Source organism: Colius striatus, chromosome 10 (assembly GCF_028858725.1).
Source record: "Colius striatus isolate bColStr4 chromosome 10, bColStr4.1.hap1, whole genome shotgun sequence".
Lineage (NCBI taxonomy): Eukaryota > Metazoa > Chordata > Aves > Coliiformes > Coliidae > Colius > Colius striatus.
In genome coordinates this window covers 27,002,624-27,020,856 of record NC_084768.1, presented here as the reverse complement: position 1 = coordinate 27,020,856, position 18,233 = coordinate 27,002,624, and the positions used below count along the sequence as shown (strand labels likewise).

The 18,233-nt window shown below is 38.7% G+C and overlaps 1 protein-coding gene across 1 annotated transcript in view; it reads left to right on the top strand.

The window, feature by feature from the left end:
- The first annotated feature begins 383 nt into the window (after nt 1-383).
- ELAVL4 (ELAV like RNA binding protein 4) overlaps nt 384-18,233 on the top strand; it is a 59,252-nt gene continuing 41,402 nt past the window's right edge. Inside the window, exon 1 of the mRNA XM_062003374.1 lies at nt 384-598. Within this exon, the coding sequence (XP_061859358.1) occupies nt 590-598 (9 nt within the window). The 5' untranslated portion in view covers nt 384-589. The remainder of the gene's footprint in view (nt 599-18,233) is intronic.

The window sequence follows — 18,233 nt, the reverse complement described above, 5'->3', positions numbered from 1 at the left end:
GGAAGAGGTTAAAAAAAAAAAAAAGGAAAAAAAAATGAAGAGAAAAAAAAATACAAAAAAATACAGGGATGCGTGTTGTTTCTTCAACCGGGCCTTAATTACTAGACACAAGCAGCAGTTCAGAAATCTGGTCTCTGTTGTTGTAGAGGTCACCAAATCATTAACATTGTCAATCTGGCAGCGGCTAATTTCAATAGCACCTGATGTCGCAACGCCTCCCCGCGCGGCGGCGGCCAATCAGCGCCCGCCCGCCGCTGACAGATGGTCCCATAAATGGATGTAAAGGGGCGCCGCCGCCAGCCAGTTCCAGCAGGGCTCCGCCGCTCCGCCCGCCGCCGGGGGCTGCCGCTCGGGGACCGCCGTGCCCGACCGACCACAAAAAAAGACCAAAATTAGCGATTCTATTTATTATTATTATTCTTAATATTATTTATTAGTCTTATTATTATTATTCTCGCTGCACAAACGTCTAGCACTGTGCTTTGTGGATCTTTTAAAAAAATTAATAATAAAAAATAATTCCCTGAAACCTTTTAGCAAATCTGTAGAAGAGTTGAAGCCTTTCAAGACCCAATATTTGCCATTAAGAATGGTTATGGTAGGTATTAGTAGATTTAAAATCTGATCGTAGCGGGTTTATATAGAGGTAGATATAGAAGCTAACATACAGATTTTCCCCGAATCTGCATCATTCTCAGTCTGTGTTTTCACATGCATTTAGTTTTCTGCTACTGATTTGTTTGTACATGATCTCTCCCTTTTCCCCCCCTCCCTCCCTTTTTTCTCTCTTCCCCTCTCTCTCTCTTTCATATTTAATGTGTGCGTATCCTTTAATAAAGGATGTACTTTGTCATTTTAAGGTAATTGCGATTTCTCTCAGAATAAAGGAAAAAAGCTCATTTCTAATGCAAGGCTGGTATGTGGCTAACTGAAATGCAAAAGGAAGAAGAGGCTTTTTTTTTTTAAGGTGGGGGGGAAGTTAATTTCCACATTGACATTTCGGAGATACAAATGCGGAGCAAAATCCGGGGGGGGGGGGTTGGGGGGGGTGGTGGAGGTGAAAAAAAAGCCTCGAGATTGGTAATTTTCTTTTGGTGGACTGCGCAATAGGTATGGTAATTTTAAAAGAGGGTGATTTATATGAGCTTCAGTAAATGCTGCATATTGTATTTCAAAGAGTTTCCTGTCATGACCTCATAAAAAGAGGAGGAGGCTTGTATGTGTTGCAGCGCCTAGTATATGTCGATTTTGTTGCATCGTTGGGCAGCAGCGCTGTAAGAAGGAATGTCAGCTTTTACATAACGCTCTTTTTGCTTTTGACTCTGTGAGGGGCTGTAAGGGTCCATCTTTGTGATCACAGATGGAGTGGAATGGCTTGAAAATGGTAAGTGAATGGGGAGAGCCTGCTCTTGGGGTTTTGTCTCGATCCTCGTGTGCCTTGCGATTTTCTTTTGTTCGGGGTGGTGGATTGTGAGTCATAAAATAAAATTAGAGAGCCTTGTTTATTTTTTTGTGGGATATGTCTGCCTGTGTGTGTATATATATCTAGATATCTATTTAATGTCTCTAACTGTGATGGCACTTCACGGCGTTTCCATTGAACGTTGCATTTCAGTCGAGCGAGGATGGTCTCTGCTGACAGTCACGGTGTCATTGTACCGCATGTGCCTGGCGGATCAGGCAGCCGATGATGCCTTTTAATCTTCGTTTGTATTACACCAGCCTTAAATGCAAACCTAATAATCGCCTCTAAAATTCAGGTATTGCGTTTCCTATGGAGCCGGTGCTGTAGAGGAAGGATGGATGGATGGGTGGATGGATGGATGGATGGGTGTGTTTTTTTTTGTCGGGTGGGGGCTGGGGGGAGAGGGGGGGAGCCGTGTTGTTTTGTGCTTTTTTAAATGCTGGGAGAAGTCAAAGCCATTTATGTGAAAAATAGTATTTCTATTTTTAGACTATATTCTCCTGGCAGAGGAGCACTCGTCTCGTCCCCTCTTTTGTGCTTTCCTTACAGATTGTGCAAAATGGCATGATCAAATACAACTGCCGGGGACTTTGGGCTGTGCCGAGCGGGGCGACCCAGGGTGGGGGCTGGGACCAAACCCGCACAATACCCATCCCTCCTGCCAGCCCCACGGGATGCTGGGGGGGTGTGTGGGTGCCCCCCCCCCCCTTCCCTTAATTTAACGTTTTGCAGACTTTTGCTGCGGATATTTATTATAACCGGGGAAACAAAGCGACGGTCTTTTCCCATTCTTACAGGATTGTCTTTGTCTAGCTGCTTGTTTTGATGGGTGTAAAACAAATAAGATTAGACTGAGCAGCCGAACTGAAAGCGATAGCTGGGAGGAAAAGCCAATGAAAGGTTGCCGGGGAAACGAGCATAGGGGAAGCTGAGTGGGGGAGCAGGTGGCAATCATGTGGGAATACTGCAAACAGTGTAAAAAAAAAAAATCTTTAAAAAAAAAAAAGCAGGGGCTACCTCGATTATCTCTGCTGTTCTTTGTGGCAGTCACAACTTTAATTATTCTTTATAAATAGGTGTTAATTACATTTCTGGCTCAGGCTTGCAGTGATTTCTAGAAATCTGGTTTTAAGCATCTGTTCTTTTTCCTCTGTAAAAGAGGGTTATCTTTTTTGCTCCTTCCCCCTCCCTGCTGTGAAATTGTACGTGCAAAAAATTGCAAGGAATCCTGTGAGGCAGTATAAAAAAAATGTAAATTATATTGAATGAAGTTGACAGAGGTATAATAGTGAACTCCCACAGCTGATAGCTTCTGCAAATCATTTCTTAGAATTTTCCAGCAAATGTCCCTATGAGAACAGTAGGTAGAATGAATTTACCCTAAGCAGTGATTTTGTGTTAAGTGATATTGGTATTTTTACAAAATCAGGTGGTTATATGGCAGAATAATCAGTTCAGGGGAGTTCACCAGATCCTAGGGTTTATGTGCTGAGTGGAATTTACCAAAATAATGAGATTGTTCTTCTCTTCATTTCCAGCCCCACCTTTAACCACAGTCTATTATATATCTGCTGGAGCAATATTCACTTCCAATGTCAGGCTCCTTCTGGCAACTTTACTTTTGAAATCACGGCTGAGTATTTTGCTAATAGTGGTGGTGATCTCTTATTGTAGTGCCAAACAATAATGGGAAATAGCTATTGGTGCTAGAAGCGTAGTAGACTAGTAAGTGATAGACAGTAGCGTAGAAGATAGAAAAATGTGGTTGCCCAGAAATGCTCATCTATCACACATCAGGAGGCATAAGGGAAGCAAAGTGAGAATATAGAACATGCCTTTCTTTCTGTCTTCAGGTATTTTTTTTTTTTTACTTTTTTCCATGTTCTCTGGTGCAGTGTTACTTGGAATGCGAATCCAAGCAGGAATGGTAACGCTCACTTTAAAAGAGAATAAAAAGAAATTAAAACCCCCTTTTAATTTGCTTTGTTTTAAGTGTTGCTGCTGCTGCAGTCCTTTCTGTGAAGAAGTAATTGAATGGTCCTCTGAAACTGCACTGCTTTACAGTGGGGAGGGGGGAATCTTGAAGGGTGTGTGTGCGTGTGTAAAACAGTATATTTTACAGTCTGTGCATGTACACAGAGATGTATTCTGATATGCATTGTAGTTGTACGTGAGAGTAAAATAATTTTTCTTCTGTCCAAAACAGAGATACTGTGTTCTAAATCTGTGAACTTAGTCATGACAATAAATAAGGGTGCCTTTTATTATACACAGCTGCATTGTTTGTTTTAAGAGTCATCAGCTAGTAGTTACATTTTCATTTTCTGTTCAATTTGGTGTTTCTACAAAGATTTTAAAATAATGTAATCCTTGTTTTATGGCGCACGTGTTCCTACCCCGATCTTCCTCTTTTCTTTGTTTTAACGTTATATTAATGAATACAGCCTGCATGTACATAGTGACATTTTGTGTGTAAAAGATGGCATTGTAAATGCTCATATAGAAAAATAGCTGTTAAGTTAGTACAATTGAATTAAAATTGCTGCGAACACTAACGAAAGATTAAAAGGTGAAACCTCTTTTTGTTCTGATAAAAAGGTAGAGAAAATGTAGTAGTCCTTAGATGTGACATTTTAAAAAAACCCAATTTGTTTTCTTGGTGAACTGCTAGTCAGGATGAAATTTTACAATTCGATATTGTTGCAATGTAAATACCAGTCATCAGTTTAAAATCCTATCCCCATGTACTCTACTAATCAAGTTCCCATATTAGATATAGGGATGCTTCTCCACTGTTGACTGGCTTGGTTTCCTCCTTTGCTTTCTCCCTCTTTATTAATTTTACCTTTTTGAGCTCTCAAAGTGAGCCCGAGCTGTTGTGACAAAGGATGGTTACAATGAGCTAGAAGGGGTATACTTAAAAATCCCATTTGAATGGGTTTGGAATAGTCTTCGTCATCTTTATTTGATCCCGTTAAATATTGTGACTCTGCTGAAAGAAAATTTAGTTGTGTTAATCTTAGCCGTATTTCATGTATTTTTTTAAAAACAGTATATTCTAGGTTACAGTGCATTTTTCTTCCTCGACCTTTGTACTTGTTATGTTGGGAGTGCATTAATTAAATGCAGGCTATTTTTCAGGTTGTTTTCTGTGTGTAATTGTCATACTGTTGGAACATAACTGAGAGCCACTCCACACCCCAAGGTTTTTCCAAAAGAAAGTACGATTGCGTCCCGTATTCTGGCAGGGGAATTTGTTGTTTTCTTTGGGAACTTGCACTTTCAAAATAATTTCAGCAAACACCCTAGGCAAGAAATGGACGGTGGCTAAGAATATTACAGCAAGAGGGAGAGAGATGCAGATAAATAATTTGACAAATCCTCTTGTCTGTTTTGGCAATGTGTCCACTATACAACTCACATGCCTGGACACATAAAATTGTACATTTGTTTGTCTGTGGGACAGCTAACTGGATACACTCGGATGCACTGGCAAATACTGCAATGCAGTATTTTTTCAATGTCATTGGGGTTTTTGGGGAGAAGTGGGCGCAAACAGTCTTTTTGCAAGTGAGAGGAGGTTAGGAAGCATGGTACCTCTGTAAAGGCCAGATCTTGCAATATTTGTCAATCTGTGATCGAAAGTCACTCCTCCCCCATTGCACTGCTATCCCTCTTTTTTTCTTAGGGAGGGACATGGATGCATGTATTTTTATGTGTTCATGCATGTGAATCTTCTCATGTGAATGGATGTGAAGGGAGATGCTGGAATTTGTATGAGAAGGGAAAGGGCGTTTGTGTAATGTAATGCTTCCCAATTGTTTGTGTGAATGTCCAGTTACCAGCAGGGTAGGACTTGAAAGTAACTTTAGAAGAAAGGCAAATTTTTAATTTTCTAAAGAATTTTGCCAAGGGGAGAGCAGTGTTCCAATTCAACAGCAATAGATTTAATTCTAATAAAAGTAGCGTTTAATGCTAACCCGTCCATTGCCATACCCTTTGCATTTGAGTACATTTCACCATTTGAGAGAACGTAAAGTGAAGATGTTGGAGAAATGGATATTCAAAGACTTTGCTTGCTTGCTTTTTCCCCTCAAATGATCAGTCTTTACTTTCTCAAATACTGAAGTATTTTAGGTGCTGGGGGCTTTTGTAGGTCACTAGCTTTAGAGCAAGAAGGAGGAAGGAGGGAGAAAAGGTCTCAGTGTGTCAGAGGCAGTAATTGTCTAAAATTAGCCATCTAGAAAAGGCAGGAAAGGCTTGGAGGAAAGAGGAGGCACTAATGTGAACCAGCACTGTGCTCGTTGGGGAGATAATGAGTGATAAATTTGAACTGGTGCAGTGGTGTGATGCCCATTAATTTCTCAGAACCTTGACTTTGCAGGTTTGTTACTCTGTTGTTCACACCTTTAATTATAACCAGTTTTGGATGATAGCTTGGGGCAGTGAAGATGAGACCTTTTGTTTGTTGTTTACTTATTTAAGTATTCAGTATTATATTTCAGTATTGCAGTAGCATTGGTACATCCATGTTAGAAATAAAATACTTTCAGATGAGATTATAAGAATGCAGTTAATTTTTACAACTACATTTACATAGCTTGCATAAATTCATTAAGAATTAGCTCAGTAAAACTGATGTCAAGTTGATCTCTATTTTGTCATCTAATCTATACTTTCCTTAACTGTTTTGGAGTTCATAAAGCATTGTCACTTCTTTAGGACCCCAAAAAGTAGGTGGGAACCTGAGAGTATGTCTTACCTATTGTTCTACCCATGACTTTTGTCTTACCGGGACTTTCACCTTAGTAAAGAAGAAAATCTGTAAGAGTGAGGACATACTGTGAAACCAGTGAGGAGATGTTAATTAAATGAGATGAAAAGACAGACTATTAAAAAAAAAATAATAGCTGAACCTCTGTGTCTTCTCTGGAAATGGTTTAGTTAATGGTGAAAATCGAGGCTGGTTTTAACAACATTGAGTCATGAAGTATATACAGTTCTGTAGTATACCTTTGTTACTACAGCACAAGCAATTGCACCAGCGATACTGTTGTGATGGGAAGTTATGTATCTTTGAATTCTGGAAAGAAGAGTGAGTTATTCTTTCAATAGTCAATTTTTTTATTGCTATAAAAGGTCTGATCTGTTGTGTCTGGTGTTTTTCCAGGTCTGGAGCTGTGTGCCAGTGTTTTTCAGAATCAGGGTAGCATAATGGGGGTTTGAATGTTCATAACTCTTGGAGGTAAAGGTGCTACAATAATCTATTTGTTTCAAAACAGAGGTCAATGACTATGAGAGGTAGTTCTGTCATTCGCAGTGCTTCAAGAAGGTTCTACACATAACGCGTCTGTCCACGTAAGTGATTTCTCTACGTTTGGCAGAGGGCAGCAAGGCCACTGGAGCCTTTCCAGTAGCGTAAGTCCTTCACATCCAGCCACTCCACTGCGTGCTTGGGTGTGTTCACCAATCCATGGAGGGGAAACAGAGCAGCCCCTTCTGGTTCTTGTTTCATGAGGGACGTCTGGTGAGAACATCCCATCTGACCCTCCACGTAGAGACCAAAAAGATTGCTGCTGGAGCAGGTAACCACACTGCACTTGGGCCCTGCATGATGGCCTGTAATTGTGTGTGTGCTCATTTGGAGTAGCCAGTTGTTTTTCTGAGTACTGTAAGTATTTATTCCAAAGTGGAGTGCTGTTGAAGAGCCTTGGTAGGGACACAAAGGATGAAGGAAGTTTGTCCTTCTTTTTCTTTTCCTCATGGAAAAGTAAAGGTGGCAATACTCAACATCTATAATTTAAGGTATATCTGACTCCTCTTGTATTGTTACATCTAACTCCCCAGTGAGGACATGGAATTCCAGGAACCAACTCTGTCCCCTTGTTTTTCCTGCTGCAGGTCAGGACAGTTGCCAGAAGTCTGTGTTTCTTTACTGCTGTTAAAAGCAAAACTGATATTCTGACTTTGATAATTACTTCTGCTAGACTTAAACTTCCTTGGAAGGTTTTAGGACTGAGGATTTTTTTTTTTGTTCAGTATGTTGGTTAATTTATTTTCTTGATGTCTAATATGCTTAAGGTGTGTGGAATTCAATCTGTTCACGTTAGGTTTGAGAGGTTTATAGTAAACCACACTGGCAAAACACTTAACAAACCGTTTTCCCGAGTTGAATCTAGGAAGGAGGCCATGCCTTTTCTCAGTCCTCCTAAGCTAATATGTAGACTCCCATAGTCATCAGCAGCTTGATGTTAGATAATACAAAATTCATGACTCATATTTAAGTAACTACACTGTGGGAAAGTGTTAATGTGTTCTTCATTTGGGGTCTGAGATATTTAAAGGTATTTGTTTTTTCGTGATTGAAAGATTTATAAATGTGACTTAATTGCTGTACTTGTATTCGTATTCTACTGGTGATCCATGTGGTGGTCAGTGGCTTTTTGCTTTACGGTGCGCGGAACTTGTGGGCAAAGGTTCATCCTGTTATTTCTGTAGAGCAGAAGGCACAGTCACGACACCATAGAAGTAATAATGCATGTAAACAAATGCTCCGTAAGTAAAAATAGTTCTAATACTGTTCTCTGTATATCCATGTTCCAAATGAAGTTATTGGCAGTAGATGAGTAGGGGGAAGTTGATTTTTAGCAGAAAGCGTGAATGCTGGAAATTGTTCTTAATATGTATGTGCCAGCTATACTGTGGCAATGTTGCTGTCGATTCCCTTCCTGTGAGAGCAGCTGTTCAGGGAATTAATTTCTTTGCTTGATGCAGAAGGTCCTGAAAAATTCAGTGCACAAGTATGGTGGTGATTGTGGCTGTTTTTAGGGTGACCGTTGGTGGCAACAAGCTCCCTGATCTAGCACAGTAGCATATTGTTCTATAGACTAACTGGGCCAGGACAAAATTATCATTCTGTATTTTGTGTGCTCTGTGAGAGATTCCAGAGTGCACTTCAGAATTTGACATTGTGTTTGATAATTTATAGAGCACAGTTTATATTTAACTATAGACACACTAATCCAGGGAAAAAGAGTAGTGTATTTTTAGCATCCTTTTCTTATTGTCTGTACTTGTCATTACCCCACTACTGAAAGTAGTGTTCACAAATGTAGGTGCTTGCTGGGGTAGAAATAGTTTAATTTCTATCTTTAGTCTCTGCTGTATGCAAAATGGAGCATTATTGGTGTGATGCTCTTTATGATTATCAGGAAGATTTGCAGCCATACGTAGCCACTACAGGAGCCATGTTCTCAAGGCTAAAATACCTCAGTGATCAGGGCTGCTTAAGTGATATGTTAGTCTTAACAGTGACACAAGGGAGTTTCTGTCACTAGGCTCTTAAAGGTGAAACACATGGATGGAGTGGATCCAGCTCTAATTTCATAGTGTCTATCTCTGACTACCAGGTACTATATGCAAAAGAAAACCAATAGAAAGGAATGGCAATCTAGTTATTTCAACTTGTTTAGTACTCAAGTAAGCTGTTTTTATGTGTTGGGAATGTTAGGACAGTTCTGTTTAGTAATTTCTAATAATGGTGCCATTTTTCTGGTTGCCTATTGACATCTAAGCAAAATATAGTGCTATGGGGTTGGAGTCAGGACTGCTGAGATAGCCTGGGACCTACCGTCTCCGCAAGCACCTGTATCTGAGCAGGGACTGAGGTCGGCAGGGCTCCTGCTGGATGCATTAACAAAATTGTGTTTTAACTTGGGAGTATGTTGTCTGTGAGAACTTTCAAAACTCCACTTAAATAAGATTATTAGTTTCTTGGTGTTCAGGGTATGTTTGCTTATTTGAGTAAGAATTTTGTAAACTTGAATATGATTTCCTTGGGAAGTTTTAGGAGGCATCTTAGTAACTGGAGTAAGGGCAATGTTTGATTTGACCTGTGGCATGTTTCCCTTCCTTAGTACAGAGATCAATAGAACTTATGTCCAGGATAAACCATTAGGATCTTAGTGACCTGGGGCAGATGCATATATACTTGATACTTTGTCCTTTATTGATGAATAATGTATTATTAATACGTGGTAATGGCTCTTTGAGCTTAGCACAGACTCTTTATACATGAGATCGTTTGAATATAAGTATTACTGAGATATTTATACCATACGGTATAGTATTACATTCTTTTGAACTGTTATGTAGGTATTTCTTTTATGAGACCATGAGAATTAACAGCTGCCTGTGCATACTAGAAGGTAATTTCTGATCATTTTTCCAGCAGAAATTTCGCAGTTTTTCAACTTCAATTTGTTCATGACCTTTAAGATGGTGATGACCATATTATTCTGAAGTGTATCATTGCAACTGTCTACTGTGGGTATACAGGAGGGCCTGTATTTGCCATGAAAACAGTATTTCCATAAGCGATCTTAGTGTGGTACAGGTCTGTAGGCTTATGTTGAAAATATGTAAATTCCTTCTTCATTGCTAATACCATTCAATTTTAAGAGAAATGTTCTGTTACGTTGCAGCAAGCTAACAGTTCTGACAGCGGAAACAGAAATGATGGTGTTCAGCTAAGTCCTATTTTAGGGTCTGTCTCTTAGACCTGCAAGCAGCAGTATCCATAGAGATGCTGTTGCCAGCAGTGGAGATGTACACATGTTGATTAGTTTTTCCTAATTGCATTTACCAGTGTGTCTGTATTAGGCTCTGCCCTGAACAGGATCTTGAAAAATGTCTTGGTTGTGGCATGCGTCCCTGCCTAATGTAACCTCATCTTTGCTTGAAAAAAGTGTATGGGCAAGACTTTAAGAACTTATGACTTAATAGCTGAAATCCTCTAGCAGTGAACATTAATGAATCTTAAATTGCAGAAGGGCTTCTGAAAATTGTAGCTTTTGTTTCTCAAACTTCAGTAGAAATAACAACGATGGGGGGTTGGATGTTCCTTGGCTTCACGGAGAGCCTGTTCTGTCCTTGCTTTGCTTTGACTTATGGTAAGTAGATGTTTTTAGGTTTTGGTATGGCTTGTAATACAGCTTTCACTGTCTAAACTCTTGGGTTGCAAATGATTCTAGATTATTTTCTAAAAGGGAAAAGCATAAAGTGGAATTGTGACAGGTCTACAGCAGCTGAAGACTTGCAGCTGTCTGCTTCTTACAGGAACATGTACGTACCCATGGGAATCTGTGCGTCAGTACACAGTGCAACATACATATTCCCAAGTCAGTAATGTAATTCAGTTACAGATTAGTAATACAGAACTCAGTAAACTAAACAAGTAGGTAGTGATTAGGAAACAAAATTGAGCTAAAAATAACATTCAGAAAGTAACTAAAAATATTTAAATACTTTCTTAATTTCCTTTGCTTTCATTGCAGTGTATTTTTAGGCTATGTACTTTAGACTGAGAATAGGGCTTAGGTGTTGATCTCTACCATGCTCCTTGTAATGTTATTTTTATTATCTAGTATCCATGCTTTTGAGAGACACTCTCCAGTCTTTGTTTGCCTCAAACTTAACGTTTTAGGTGATGTTTCTTTATCACCTTGCTAGTACAGATTTTTAAATAAGGTTTTGCTTAGTTAACATCTCTTTTTTTTTTTTTTTTCAAGAGCGACAAGGCAATCATAGGGAGACCTCTTGCCTTTGTTGGTATCTGCTTGCATACTGTGGAGAAAGAGGATGTTTTTGTCAAATTTTAGCTTCAAACATCAATCAAAGATCTCATCTTTTTGTTGAGTTTATTTCTTCTGTAACACTCCTTTAGTGTTACTCTTTTAGCCTTCATATGCATCTTTAAAGAACAAGTAGTAAATGCAGATGAAATGTCAAAAAGGGATAAGGAGCAATCCAGAATGATAAAATAAAAACCCTTGTGAAATTTTAGGTACAGAGTTGCCTGGTACAAATTTGGCAGAAGTAGAAGGGAAATTGAAGAGGGAATAGATGTTCCTTTGGAAGACGGAGTCTGGCCATGTTGCCTTTGTTCTGGTTTAAAAATGGAACAAACCTTTGAGCAGAGATGTCCTGAGACCCCTGGGGATGGAGGTGGGCAGAAGCCATTGATGACTGTATCTCAGTACAGAAGTAGGACACCTCCCTCGAACCAGCCTTTGTTAGTCTGTGGCACGTGGGACATGGGATTGTAATGGGTTTTAACCTGAGCTACTTGTGTAACCCATCCAGCAGTCTGGGGCCACATCCCTTTTCCTCTGGATGTTTCTGACAATGGCTTTCTCCAAAGCCGTGTTCCAGGACAGTGTTTGAAAGCCGTGAAATCAAGTCTCTGTTCTCCCCTGTCTTCATATGTACATGATGTTCAATGGCAGAAATGATTACAAGCAAATTCTGGTGAAACCAGTCAAAATAAGAGGATAGCCGATTGCCTTTCTGGGAGTCAGTTTGCCTTAGTAAAAAGGATGACCTTGATAGGGTGATCACAGTTTTTTCTCACTAGATATTTCATTGGTGCTGTTGACTGTGGTTGTAGACTTTCATAAGATGTTCAGAGAATAGAGAAGAATAGAGCCAAGCATCTCTGGGGCTTCAAACATTCATAGCTTCTCTATAGCAAGAGGTTAAAAAGCTGAAAGCAGTAATGGAAAATGAAGCCCAGAAGAAGTTTTGTGAACTGAAGTAATGCATATGGTAGAGCTGTAACTTTGTTCTGCTGCTGGAAGAACACTTTTCATCCTTAGGAATGTGCAATGCACATTTGTACTCCTGTCGTGTTTCCCAGCAATTGCTATGCAATAGAGTGCTTATCCATGAATCTGTTCCCCAATTCTGTGTGTTTCCTCTGTTTTGTGCCTTTCCCATCCCCAGAGTACCTGCAGGAAGTATATAAGAGCATATGAAGTGTGTGGCAGAATGCCTTTGCTCCTATCTTGTGTGTGGCTATGGAACATGTAGTTTTTTATGTGGTTTTCTTCTACTGATACTTTAGTAGTTACGGACATTGAAGTGGTTGCAACCTATTTTGGTGTCTCCTTTTTTCCCTTCATTCTCTTTCATCCCTGAAATCAAATGCAAATCTGTAGAGCTCATGCTTCATGGGAACAGAAGACACATTTATCTGAAACTCACCTAAAAAAGTGCAATTTTGTTTATGGCTATGCTGTTCTGCTTTTTCAGAAAGTTGTTGGGAGTGGTGATCTTATCACTGGACCAATTTTGAGGAGATGGTGTTGTGTTATGGAGCTCTCACAGCTTAGTGTGGTACTTCAGCTCTCTGCCTAGACACTTGCCTCTGGTTTTATTTTTTTCTCTTCTGCAAAGATTGGAATAAAAATAACAGATTCTACCTTCCTATCTTCTGTCAGTGTGTTGTTAAAGCAGCAGTCTCTGCCCCTAGTACCCATTTGTACAGCATCTAGCACAACTAGGTGCTGATACTAAGTTATATCATTTAGACACTGCTGTTGTAACAAAATAGTATTGCCAATAAACTTTGCATTCATTTTTCTGTAGACTAAGGCCAGAGTATTTTGTTTTACCATAGTCATGCAAAAGCTTATAATGGACTAGATTAGGGAAAAAAAAAACAGCTATTAAAGAAAATAATTTTCTCCTTTATTTGAACTGAAACTTACTTCAAATGAATGTATTTGTTGTCTTCTCCATTTGAATCGTTTATGTGCTCTGTACAATTATTGTGGCACTCAGAAATGTGGACTTGGTGAAAATGTTTGAATTCCGCATCAACCCAAGCACAGTGTGCTCTAAAACGGATTTTAAGACTGTCCCTGGCACAAGAGCCAAAGACTGCTAGTTTTCTGAGCTGAGACTTGAGCAGCTGTATCTAAGATATTTAATACGACTTTTTACTCAAAGGTAAAGGTGGAGCATGTAAAAGTGCATGTGAGTGGGGAGCATGTCAAAATATGGACGGTTAGATGACGATTCGTTTCTGGGATGTTGGATATGCCTCTAGGCAGATTTACTCAAAAGCTTTGTTTTCCTCCTTTACTTCATGTTCATGATGTGTTTATTAAGTAAATAATAGCAAAGTCTAGTTGTGCAGTACATAAACTGTAATAAAAATTCAATTGACAGTGAAATTTGACAATTGAGTTAGAGAAGAAAATCTGTACTGGAGCTGCACACACAGTTTGCCTCTCCTAAGGTCACTTTCTGAAGAAGTCCACTTAATGTGCACCTGAGGTTCAGGTGTACCCACCTCCTTATTGCTGTACTGCTTGTTTTGTCTGGAGTTGCATTTTGGAACCAATGGATACTTAAAATAGCTCTTTTTATTTAACATTCCTATGGGAACAAGACATGATCTGTCCTGAGGATTTTATGATCCAGTGCCTGATTTTGCAAAACTGTAGAGATGTGCATAATATCCCCCTGAAGTGAGGAGCAGTGGCTGTGTCTGAAAGTGGAGTAGAGGCATATGCATCTGCTGGTCCAGGGCTGAGGAACCTGGTCTTGGATGCATTTGTATGATCTACTCCATACCTGTGGACTGACCTTCTGGCTTCAGCATGGCTTCACAGGGAGATGAGCATATGGGAGGACTGTGGATGGATCAGTCAGGCAGCTCCTGTAAGTTGTTTTTCTTTGACCTACAGAAAAGTTCTTGTGGGACAGTCTTCTGCTGAGCTGAGTTCCATTCAAAAGGACAGATAACACTGGGAGTTAAAGCCTGTTTCTTATTATAGAAGGGGAACCTTTGTGAATCTGTTTCTTTTCTTTGAGAGGTTTTGTTTGTTTCTCCTTTTGTCATAGTTGTTCAGGAGATGGCTATGGGACCTCTGCCATGGCACCATTTGTTTTCACTTGTAAAAGCAAACAACTTGCAGTGCTAATTAAAGAGCCTTTTTTTTAGAGAAAGTAAGAGCTTTGCATTATTTATCTGAGATCTTTTTAATCGAGGAATGTTCTGAGTTTGTTCATTAATGAACACTTAGAAATAATATAAAATTAGACCTTATGAATTCTTCATGAGGTGTAATTTACCATGATCATTTTTCTTGGCATTTAGGTGCTGTGAACAGTTTGTTATTCATAGATAAATTTTTTGACTTCAGCCCTCAAAATAGATATGCCTGTGTGAATTCACCAGTTCTGAGAAATTTTTTTCAGATTAGGATTTTTAGGAAAAGGTTACTTATGGTGTGTTGAACACTTTAGTGCCTATAAATAACTTATTCTTAAGATTGTTAATTGTTAGTATTCTTTTCATATTTATCAAATTAGTTACTGTTTATTGTGGAATATGGGCAGTGAAGTATATGTCATTCAGATAAGGGATTCTGATTTGCTGAATTCAAGTGCTTGAGTTTTGAATTCAAGCTCCTTTCAGTCTATGTATGTGACAGTCTTTCAATTCAACGTCCAGACCTTGTTTTAGACTGCTGAGAACAAATTTTACAGATAAAAAGTGTATATATTTACATTTATCAAGCCATTGGCTATTGCTTATACATGCAACACGGAGATAAGACTGCCTTAGTCTGTAGGTAGTTTTCTAAATGATTCATTAACTGTGCTTTGTAAGAGGTAGATGGATGTCACATATTTACTGTAATAACTGAAGATTAATGTCAGTTACTCTAGCTTGTTTAAGTATTGTAATGGTTGTGTTTTTACATTCAGCTATTCTTTGCATTATTAGTGAGGCTAATATTTCAGCAGGAATAAATGGAAATTGAAGTAATTCTAAAGAAAAAAACAACTCCATGCAAAGATATGACAGAAGGTCTTTCTGAAGCATTATTTGTAACGTAGGAACTGCTATAATGGATATTTGTGGCTGGTATTTTGTAGGAGAGGTTATACCAAGCCTTTTGGTAAGCAGTGTTTTGCAAAAACATTGGCAAAGCTTAAGCTGTCTTCCCGAGCACCAAAGCATTTCTTTGTGAAATCTGTCAAACTAAAATACTTCATACTTTCTGATTATATTACCATACTGAGAAAAATAGTACACCAAGAAGTCAATTTTTAAAGCAGCAGTCTGATGAAATAAATCCAGAATTTTAAGTATGACTTGCCTTTAACTTAAATTGCAGTTTTAAAATTCTACCACGGATTGTATTTTTTCAGTGTTGTAAAGATAGAATATTGAAATTATTGGTGACTAAATAATCAAATGTCTGTCAACAGTAACTGCAGTTTATTCTTCAAAGATGCTGTTATCCTGTATATAGAACATGATGTTGCAGTACTGGGAGTCTGGCAAGTTGTTGCCAAAAAAAACCTAAACCAAAATGCCTTTCCATACCAGTACCCTGTGAATGTCATCACACATGACGTTGGCGCTGTTATATTTCAAGACCAGTAGTAGCTGCCTGAATTGGGTCAGAGAAAGTCTACAAATGCATAGAGATATTGATAATTTTAAGTCGCATGTAATAATAGTCTTCAAGGGGTAAGAGTATATTTTACTTTTTAAGAAAGTGACCTTGGGGTTAAGTGGATTTTCGACAGTTATTTTACCCATATCCATACAAGCCCTTGATGAGTGAGTTACAGCTTCCTTTTAATATTTTTGTAGAATTTAATTACAGTCCAGTACTTGTGTTGAAAGTTATTACCAATAATTAAAACATAAAGTTAACTGTGTGCCCAGGAAGCTAGACTGTTTCCAAAATGTTTTTATTGTGATACAAGTATCAAATTAAAAGATCTAAATGTTAATGTTGTGGATAGAAAAAACAGTGAATAGAATGTTGAAATCTGTTCTTTGAATAAATGTTACTCTTATGTAATGTGCTGACTAACATAAGATCAACGACTACTTAATATTAAACCAGTCATTGACAATAAATGTCGTAGTGCATGCAGACTGAACTCTTAACAGTGAATTTGAGCTCCAGACTTGCAGGGGAGAGGACAGAATGTTTGGGAAGGTAGGCTAGGACTTACCTGTTCGCTATCATGAATAATTTAAGTCTTTACTGATGATCTAGATCAATGTTTACATCTAAAATAAGAGTTATTCTTTTGTGCCCATAAGAACATTGAATGAAAACTCTGGTACATAACTGTTTTTGCACAGACATCACTGTGTAAATGGAGACATAAAATTACGCAGTAATAAAAAATTTCATCTGAAATACTTTATCAGAAATGGTTTTAATAAGTCTTCAGCATTTCTCTCTACTCGTTATCTCTATATAGCAAATCAATTTTCCGTAACCTGCAACTTTGCAATAATTTGAAGGGTGAATAAGTGCTTTGATTTTCCTTTCTACTACTGAAAAATCAGGAAAACCTAATTGGAATTGAGAGAGAGTAACCAGGAAGAAAACCTGGCACCCGGTGCAACGTTATTTTATGCCAAGATATTTTGATGAAGTAGATGTGGAAATCTACTTGTTCAAGAAGAGAATTTTGTAGAGCAGCTTACTCTTAATGTTCTGAATATCTTTAAATATCTGATTTGAATTCTGTTTAATTGCTTGGTGTGGAGGGTAAGCATGCAGAAAATGTAACAAAAGGAGTTTGAAGAATGCATAAGTAGGGCAACAGCCAGTTTGGAATTTTGCTTTATTTCACAGATTTTTTAAAAGATACAAGTGTTGTCTTTATCATGGGGAACTATAGATAGCTTTTGTCCGTTGCTAATAATAGGTGATGTACTTTCCTCAGTGCATTGTGCTGAAGTCCTGCTTCTGCTGTAACTGAAACCAGTGGTGTGGTATTCCTGTCTGTTTTGGAAGGGAAGAATGAGTCCCTAAAATTGCAGTTTACCTTGTGAGTTTGTTGGGAAGAATATAGTCAGATGAGACCATTCCATGATTCTGTGATATAAATCCAGATTTCTCCTCCCGAGTTTTAATCAAGCTAAAGCAGATACAGGATATAAGAATGCTCTGTGCTCAGCTCAGGCACATTAGCCTTGGGGTGCAAAATCCTGATCCTGCAGCAGGCCGTTAGTGAAGCTTAGAGTGGATCTTGGTGTCTGCTGTGGGGTCACAGAGGTGCTGAGATCAAAGGATGATCTTCCAGCTGGAATCCGCAGCTAAACAGATTTAGCAGCATCTGAAGCATTTAGTAGTATGCGTGAAGAAATAAATGTATGAATTCAGATTGAAAAAGTGTGGCAGATAACCAGGTAAATGGGAAAGTCACAAAGAATGTTTGGGGCTGGTACAGCTTGACAGAAGGTCAGCTGTGTTGGGTGCCACGTGGCTGGTAAATTTGGCAGAGAGCTTCTGACTTGAATGTGCTGATTTCTTTAAAGAAGTTACTGGTTTTGTGGCACCTATTTTCAAAATGATTGTGTTGTATGGCTTAAGGCCTTTTTTGTTAAGCACAATGTGACCAGGCTTCTTATTTAAAAATTGTTAAACCAAGTAGCTATGCCTTGGCTTGATAATAAAAAATAATGGTAATTCAAATCTTACTTCCATTGATTAAAAAGAGTATTGTTTCCTAAATGAGGTGTTAAATGAACACTGAAGCATTTCAGTTGAATAAAACCAGAATTGACCAGAATGTAACCTATTTCATCTCAGCCACCCTATTAGATTTAATTTTAGAATAGACATCGCCTTTTTTTTTCCGATGTGTTGTATGTCCCCCCTCCCCCATCCTCCTGAATTGCAGGTCTAATTTGTCACAGCATATGTCCCTGGATTTGGGAAAAAAGGGGGAGGGACAAATTAAGTCTTGAGTAGTTAGAATAATTACAGAATCGGATGAACACAGAGTTCAGAGTCTGTAGTGTCTTCGCCCTTGATTCTCCGCACGTTTTTCCCTGAGTCTCTTGCCTGGGGCAGCAGTTCACATCGTTGACTCTCTGAGGCTTTGATGGAGGGAGGCTGAGCCTAGATGAGGGTTATTCTTTAATAAGAGATTC